Genomic DNA, 8,429 nt, shown 5'->3' on the forward strand with positions numbered 1-8,429 from the left:
GCAACCTCCGCACCTTCGCGCACCCGCCCGCGCCGTCGAGGGGACAGGGGTGCCCCTTGCGTGGCGGCGACTCCCACGGATAACCTGCCCCCGCGGCACGAGCGCGGCCCACCACACGCATCCCAGCTTGCGCGAGCGCGGCCGGGGCTTGCGCTGCCTCCCGCTGCTGAGCTAATAGCTCCGGCGTCTCTGCCGCGCAGGGCTGGTGTGGGGCTGCGCGGGTGCACGCCTGTGTGTGCGTGCACTGAGAGCTGGTCACTGGAGAAGGTTTCCAGAAGGTGGAAAATGTCACCTGATTCACACTGAACTTTTTAAATTTCCCCGCCCCTGAGCAGACACACACACATTAGGAGACCGCCCACCGCAGATAGCTAGGACCCCCGTATAGATTTAAAGAGAGACTGCATTCAGAGCCTGACATTCATTCAATAGAGCGATCATAAGCAGGCTGGCTGGTACTCACTCTCTCTCCCTACTCCCCTTCACGCTTTGCCTGTGTCTCACTCCCTGCTATATTGAGGATGTTAAATCAGGGAATCCACCTGGGCATGCTCTTACTCCTGATGTTTCTGTGCCACTTCATGGAAGATCACACAGTGCAGGGTAAGACCAAATTGTTTATTCGTAGAGATATATATATTATTACTATTATTTTCTGTCTTTTGGGCACGGTTTAGTTTGCTGTGGTGTTAAACGCCTCTCTACAAGGTCCAACAGGACAGAAGTTAACTGTGGGCTTGGGATTGCTTTACACTGAGGTGCAGAGGTGTCATTTAGATTTCTTTTTGATCGGATCTTTGCACTGCTCTGCATAGGCACAGAGGACAGCTAGGATGTTTCTTGGTATTTATTGTTATTATGCAGCATGAATGAAGAGCAGCATCACGAGGGAACTTTCCCAGTCTTGGCTCCCAAATGAGTGCTCAGAGTTTGTTGGTAATTTAGCTCTGTTTTTTTATCTCACTTGCCTGATGGAAGGAGAGGTGATGATAGGGAGCCCCACAATTACAGCTGACATTTTTAGAAACCAATAAGCAGTCATTTTCTGGACATTCCTTTAATATTGGGATTTCCTCCCCCTTCCTTTTTTTTTTTTTTGGTGAATAAATATTACTGTGTTGTAAACTCTCCTGCACTGAAGAGTATGCTTAAATAAGGTTTTTTTTTTCATGCGAAAAAAAACCAAACTCGAACCTGATATTGACAACTCTTAAGAGCCCTCTTTCGACACAAGGGAATATTGATTTTTTGGTTTAGGGCTTTTTTCCCTTATCTTGACCATGTTCCAACCACTAATGTCTTACCATTGCTTGTTTTATCTTTTTTTTTCTCTTTTTTTTTTTCCTTTTCTTCCTCCCACCGAGTTAGAGCATAAGTTAAGTTAATGTAGGTAACTAAGACGCAAAACTTTTTTTTTTTTTAATGGGCGTTGTTTGTTCAATAATTTTTAGCGGGGGGGCAATCTTCCCTCGCGCCCAGTGACATCTCGACTGGCCGATCCTGACTCCTTGCTCTGGTACATTCCCATCGGAATAAGGAGGCAGGATCGAGCCCTAGCTGGATTAGCACCAGAATCAATTGATATTGAGTTGCTGGAGAGGTCACATTGGTTATTCACGAGAGACTAATTCCAACCAGACCTCTCCAGCTAAAAATGGGAGGTTTGCTTGGACTAATGTTCTTGGCTTGACTCCACAAATAACAGGGATACTAGTTAAAAAGAAAAAAAAAGGAAAAAAAAAAAACCCAAAACAACTCCACTCTATCTGCTTTAAGGACAGTGTACTTTCCTCTGAAATGGTTGTGGGAGAGACAGCACCAATACCTTTTCCAGCTTGATCGATTTTTAAAACTCTGTAGGGACCTCCTACTCTATGTGCCCTTGTATTTTGTGCACTTTGCTCACTTTTTTTTTTTTTGAGCTCTGCTGACTTATATTAGTAAAGGAAAGACATTTGTTAATAGAAGCAGCAAAATGTGGAGATTTTGAAAGACTTCGCTAACAGCAAATGTTCCCAATTTGTGCAGATTGCAAAATGGGCTGGGACTGAAACTCTGCGGCAGTAAAACAATGCTGTCGTGCAGCCTCGGTGAGGAGGAGGAAGGATTTGCAAGCACGATTTTCTTTTTATTCCCTTTTAAATGCACATACTTTTCAAGTCTCTGTCACATGCCAGCAGTGATCCTTCTGCTCTACATATGGAATAAATACATACGAAAACTGCCTCGTCCTGTTTTGATCGGATCTTTTCTTTCTTTCCAATTTTTTTTTTCAATTTGTTCTTTTGTATGTTTTTTAAATTTATTTTTTTTTTTAACTGCGCTCCCAAATGGGCCGGAGTAGCTGCGGGTTATGAAATGGGACAAATAAAAGTAAACAGTCTAGTAAAAGTCATTGCAAGGTGCACGTGTTGTGTCTGGGTCACTGGTGACTGTCACTGATCCGGCTGGGTGTCTGTCTCCATCCCTCCCCGTGCCCTCTCCTCCTGCAGCTGGGAACTGCTGGCTCCGGCAGGCGCAGAACGGCCGCTGCCAGATCCTCTACAAAACCGACCTCAGCAAGGAGGAGTGCTGCAAGACCGGTCGCCTTACAACTTCATGGACAGAAGAGGACGTCAACGACAACACACTTTTTAAGTGGATGATTTTTAATGGGGGAGCCCCAAACTGCATCCCGTGCAAAGGTGAGTGAGGGTGCTGGCGAGCTGTTTCTTGATAAGGAGCGGTTCAGGCAGGGACTGGGATGAGGGAAGAGGAACGGGTGTCACCGAAATCGGGAATCAAAATTCCGTAACACCAATGTAGTGTTAAGAAGCAGGCATTCTTTATTGCAGTGCTGGATGCACGTTTGGAGGAGAAATCCCCCAATTTCGGTGACATGGGGAAGGAGCTGGAGAGGGGCAGCACGGTCCTCCTGCTTCCTTCCTCGGTGGGACTTTAAGGCACGTCTCGTACCAGCCTTGGGATAAGGGGACCCACATTTATTCTCAGTCACCATGCACATAGGGGAGAGGAGGGCAGCGACCTCCTCTCCCCCCTGCCCTCACTGGCAGGGGGAATTTCCTTCGAGTGGTGTTTTCTGGAGTGGGGGAAAGGTGTTTTCTCTTTATGCCTAGGGGTCACGATGTGGTGTCTTTTTCTTTAAGCAATTTTGACACCAGGTCTGTTCTGCACACTCAGTACTAAAGTGGTGCCTCTTTCCTTCCATCAGAAACATGTGAGAACGTGGACTGTGGACCTGGGAAGAAATGTAAAATAAACAAGAAGAACAAACCTCGATGCGTTTGTGCTCCAGATTGCTCTAATATCACTTGGAAGGGCCCTGTGTGTGGCTTAGATGGGAAAACCTACAGGAATGAGTGTGCCCTTCTCAAAGCCAGATGTAAAGAACAGCCTGAACTTGAAGTCCAGTATCAAGGAAAATGCAAAAGTAGGTTTGCAAATCTAATCTGATTTCCCTCAAATGCCAAAGGGTATGTGTCTGAGTGTAGGGAGGATGAGCTGTTGGACATACTTCCCCACAGGAACCAGAGTCATGTTCCAAATGCTGTGAGACGGTAACTAAACCACACTCAACAAACAAGGATGTAGCTGGACTGAGAGTTTCCCATAGTTTAGCAGCACTTGTGTCTCACCAGCTACCCTGATATGGGAAGGTTTCCTCCAGTGGCCCTTAAATGGGGAGAGCTGCTGAAGGCTTTTATCTAATAATTTGTTTCATTGTGTCACCCATTCACTCCTTGCTGTGGCTCTGGGATCTCCTATTAATCATTGTGTGTTTCTGTCTTTATTTCAGAGACCTGTAGGGATGTTTTATGCCCAGGCAGCTCCACATGTGTGGTTGATCAAACTAATAATGCCTACTGCATGACATGTATTCGAATTTGCCCAGAGCCTACCTCCCCTGAACAGTATCTCTGCGGGAATGACGGCATAACTTACGCCAGTGCCTGCCACCTGAGGAAAGCTACCTGCCTACTGGGCAGATCCATTGGATTAGCCTATGAAGGAAAATGCATCAGTAGGTATCTCGGTCGGAGAGGTAAGAGTGAGGGGAGCTTCCTGGCTCAGCTGTTTCAAAATATCATGTGTGGAATTGGATGGATGTAGTGAGCATTGGGGAGGAGGAGAGACTTCCAGCAGCCTGGATTTGTGCTCCCCTCCAGGAAAAGGAGAGCCAGAGTGAGCTTTGCCCCAGAAAAGATTACAAAAGGGGTGAGGGAGTAGAGGGCCTGATACTGCTTCTCTTGCTATCTCTGTGGGTGCTGACATTAGTATCCACGGGGAAGTACCTGCCATTAAATAGATGATGACATGGCATCTGAGCAACCTGATCTAGTTGGGGATGTCCCTGCTCCTTGCAGGGGGGTTGGACTAGATGACCTTTGAAGGTCCCTTCCAACCCTAACCATTCTATGATTCTATGACACAAGGTCTCAGTATTCAGTGGATCTGGATTCCTGGAAACAATTGTCTTCAAGTGATCTTGGCAAAGCTTGTGTTAACTTAATTAGAAACATGTGATCACTTTTTCCTCTTTAAAAATACTGCAGTTTGGAGACAGTTGGTGGGTGAAGATAAGAAAATAATGTCTGTGCATCCTGACATTTTGTGATTTCCAGAAATGAGTGATAGTGAAGCATGTTATGAGGAAGTACCTTCAGGGCAGCCTTTGCTCCCCAAAATTGCTTGGGGGATTTGGGGGAGTACCAAGCTGCTTTTAATTGGCATAGGTTGAGGTGAATTACCTTTCCAGTCTTGCAGAAAACTACTCTACATGGATTAGTTTAAAAATAATTTATTTAGAAATGATGAATGTGTTGGCAAATTCTGCACTTACTGATAATTTGAGGAGCTGAATTTCCACTGACATCAAATGGAGCAGGAAGGTCATGTACAATTGGCAAATGTAATTCTGTATTCCCAGGGCCAAGGTCTGCTGGCACAACTGTCTTTCCTCTCCCACATGTAGACAGGCAATGGTGTCCAAGGTACTACTTGCTTTAGTAAAATCAACAAGTATCATCACATCTACTGCATCTGAGCTTTATCTATTCACAGTTCATGGGGGAAAGGGAGTTTGGAGTTGTTTGTTGCTTTTCTTTTTCCTTTATCTTTTTACTTACCTCTAGTATCCTGTATATATTTTTAGAAGCTAAATCTTGTGAAGACATTCAGTGCAGTGCTGGGAAGACATGCTTGTGGGATTTTAAGGTTGGCAGAGGTCGGTGCGCCCTCTGTGATGAGCCATGCCCTGAAAGCAAGTCAAATGAGGCAGTCTGTGCCAGCGATAACACAACTTACCCAAGCGAGCATGCCATGAAAGAGGCAGCCTGCTCCATGGGTGTGCTTCTAGAAGTAAAGCACTCTGGATCTTGCAACTGTAAGTGAGATTTTTAACTCTGAAGGCAATCCCTAGAAAATGAAGACTTACACCTTTAAACATAAGAAAGCTTGATTTAGAGATTCAAGATACGGTACAGGTGCCATGTAAGTATGTATGTATCACGCACACACTGGTTACTGATAAAATGCAAAAGATCAACAACAAACAGTTGGCTTTCAAGTTGGAGTTTTGGGGCTATTCTGAGGACAAGTCATTTTGTCAGAAAGGGGTTGCCCTAGGAGCATAATTCTAGTGATTTTTTTTCCTAATGTGTCTGCTCTCATGTGCTTCGCTGATTGCTTTATTAACACCTGGATAAACTCTAACTGTGTCCAAAAGAACAAGCTTAATGGTAGCACATGGGCACCTGGTTTAGCACAGTTATCTCTACTAACTCTGAATGAAGGACACAAAGCAGTTAAACCTAGAAAACAAGAGCACTTTTTATTTCATTTCAGGAATCTGCCAATAAAATCTGAGCCATTGATTCTTCAGAACTTTCTGCAGTTATGACTTCATAGATTATGTGTAAAACCCCTTATTGCATAACAGGAGATGCCAAAGAGCATCTCACTACAAGTCGCATAAAATGCAACACTGTATTACGGCTGTTCAGAGGGCTTTGAAAACATGCACTGAGCTGCTTCTGCGCTGTTGTTGTCCTTATTTAAACAACAGCTCCCCTGTATTCCCCTATCTAGCCATTAATGAAGACCCAGAGGAAGAAGAGGAAGATGAAGACCAGGACTACAGCTTTCCTATATCTTCCATTCTAGAGTGGTAAAACCTCTATCACTATTGAAACAGCCATTGGGCACAAAATCAATGTCCCTACTGTAAATAAGTGTATGCTTATTTATTTTGGGGAGAAAAAAAAAGTATACATATAGTTGAGTCTGGTAGACATTTATTTATACTGCGTCATGTTTTATAATTTATACATAAAATGTCTGGTTGACTGTACACCTTGTTTTTTGAAAAAAAAGACAGACATTTATTTGTTAGGGGAAGAGCAGTGTTATTTATTGTGAGGTCTCTTGCTTGTAAAGCTAAACTTTTGTTTTTTTCTTGTAAACTATAAAAGTCCATTTCTTAGAGCTTACCCACATGATCTCATCTCTTTGTTTCATTTATGTTAACTCTTTTTCACTTCAACAAACTTGCATGTTGGTTTCTGTTATATTTATTTATTGGATTTTCTGTTTGCTGGTTCTGTACATAAAAGATCCCTCTGTTTTTTTGTTTACAAGGAATCTTGACTGACCAAAAGCCATTGTAACTGCCTTAAATATACTTCCAGGGTGCAGTGAGGGAATCTTTAAGGAAACTTCTTTCACTTCACTTTTCTCTATTTCTGATCACATCATGTTCTGAAGTGATCTCAATGTGCTGAGCATATATACTGCACTAGACACATTCCAGATTGAAATAAATCAGATTATGAAGGTTGTTAATAGATACAGGGCTAACTGTAATAAGAATAAAGGGTTTATATTATTTTTATTGTTTTGGGTTTTTGTAACATGCATAAATGTTTTGTCAGGTGTTTCCTTTAAGATGATCTTGCAGTACCACTTTCAAAGTTTTGTTTTCCCAATCCGTGTGTCACTAAAAGTTATATCAAAGCTTTATCAGTTCAAATTTTCATAATACTTTTCATAATACTTTTTTCTGATGTAATTTTATATTTTCAAACATGATGAGTTAAATATAAATTCATTTAAATATATAGTTTTGTATTTTTCTACCATGTAAATGTGCAATGTATATAAAAGTTATAATGTGTATTTGTAAATAAATGATGAGTGAAAAAATAAAAAAGGGAATTTTCCCTAGAGGCAGTCCTCAGTTTTTGTTTCTAAAGGGTTCTGGCCCTCTGGTGCACAGAAGACATACTGGTGGTTAGGGGAAAGGAGGCTTGTGCATGATGTACCAGCAAAACACACTGGTTAAGGCCAAAGCTTTCAGCTGACATTGATTCAAGAAACCTTTTTTTTCAGACAGGAGCAATGTCTCCAGTTCACTGGTATTAATTAATTTTAAATCCAAGTACACTGATGGAGGAGAAAAGATTTGGCATTTTTGTTTCCCTCTCCATCCTCTAAATAAAAAGTCTAAAATTTCTTAGACATACTTAATTTTCATATTTCAAATTCATATTTCTAGGAGGTTTTGAACGTTCATTTGAATTTTTGCTAAGCTTCAGATCCATGTTACTAGGGTTGAAGTTGTATCACCATTTTAGATGACCAATGTATGTTGCATGACCTAGTTGCCTAAATGCATGATGTACAACAATTAGCACAAAAGACCAAAAAACCCACCCCAAAAAAATACCCAAACCATCAAAGAACATATTATCACTTGGAAATTATTTGCCCCCAAAAGGAAGGTTATTTCAGAAATTATTTTTGATGAACCAATATTCAGACTGGACACACTTTAAAGAATGGATACTAATACAGTGAATTGAGCAGCCATAAGCACAGCAAGGATCAAAATGCTACCTGGGTTATGCTATTCTCCCAAATAAGGTCCCACTTATAAAAATTTCTCTATCATACTGCATAAAACTTAAAAATATACTTAAGTCTCTTATTCAATAGTGTTTAAGTACTTTGCTGAACTGAGGTTTAAGAGCAGAAGTTGACATGTTGTTGCAGTTTAGTCCTCGTCACCACACAGTTTCTTGCTCACCCTCCCCCTCCCCAGCGGGATGGGGGAGAGAAATTGGGAAGAAAGGAAAACTCATGGGTTGAAATTAAGACAGTTTACTAGAATAGCAAAGGAAAACTACAATAATAACAGAATATAAGGATACTAAAATATATAAAATGAACAATGTATAATTTCTCACCACTCAATGTCCCAATGACCGCTACAGCCCATCCCGAGCAGCAGTCATGGAAACAAAACTGAGCAGCAAGCAAAGGAGCGAAAGGGGGCCAGCAAGGTAGAGAGACCGATGCTAGTGAACAAGAGAGAGAGTTGGATGCCAGGAAGGCAGATACTCCTGCCCCAGCCAATCCCCACTTATGTACTG

The 8,429-nt window shown here is 42.2% G+C and overlaps 1 protein-coding gene across 1 annotated transcript; it reads left to right on the forward strand.

The window, feature by feature from the left end:
- The first annotated feature begins 521 nt into the window (after positions 1 to 521).
- On the forward strand, positions 522 to 6,170 carry LOC147596540 (follistatin-like). The gene is made up of 6 exons (XM_086769670.1): positions 522 to 603; positions 2,493 to 2,684; positions 3,212 to 3,430; positions 3,797 to 4,021; positions 5,153 to 5,383; positions 6,088 to 6,170. The coding sequence occupies exons 1-6, from the start codon at positions 522 to 524 to the stop codon at positions 6,168 to 6,170; spliced, it is 1,032 nt and encodes a 343-aa protein (XP_086625796.1).
- The last annotated feature ends 2,259 nt before the right edge of the window (positions 6,171 to 8,429 follow it).

Source organism: Chlamydotis macqueenii, chromosome W (genome assembly GCF_036417535.1).
Source record: "Chlamydotis macqueenii isolate bChlMac1 chromosome W, bChlMac1.mat, whole genome shotgun sequence".
Classification (NCBI taxonomy): domain Eukaryota; kingdom Metazoa; phylum Chordata; class Aves; order Otidiformes; family Otididae; genus Chlamydotis; species Chlamydotis macqueenii.

Coding starts and splice junctions, on each gene's coding strand:
- LOC147596540 (XM_086769670.1), top strand. CDS start 522: ATGTTAAATCAGGGAATCCACCTGGGCATGCTCTTACTCCTGATGTTT. Junction 3,431..3,796: donor GTATCAAGGAAAATGCAAAA/GTAGGTTTGCAA, acceptor TCTTTATTTCAG/AGACCTGTAGGGATGTTTTA. Junction 5,384..6,087: donor GCACTCTGGATCTTGCAACT/GTAAGTGAGATT, acceptor TCCCCTATCTAG/CCATTAATGAAGACCCAGAG.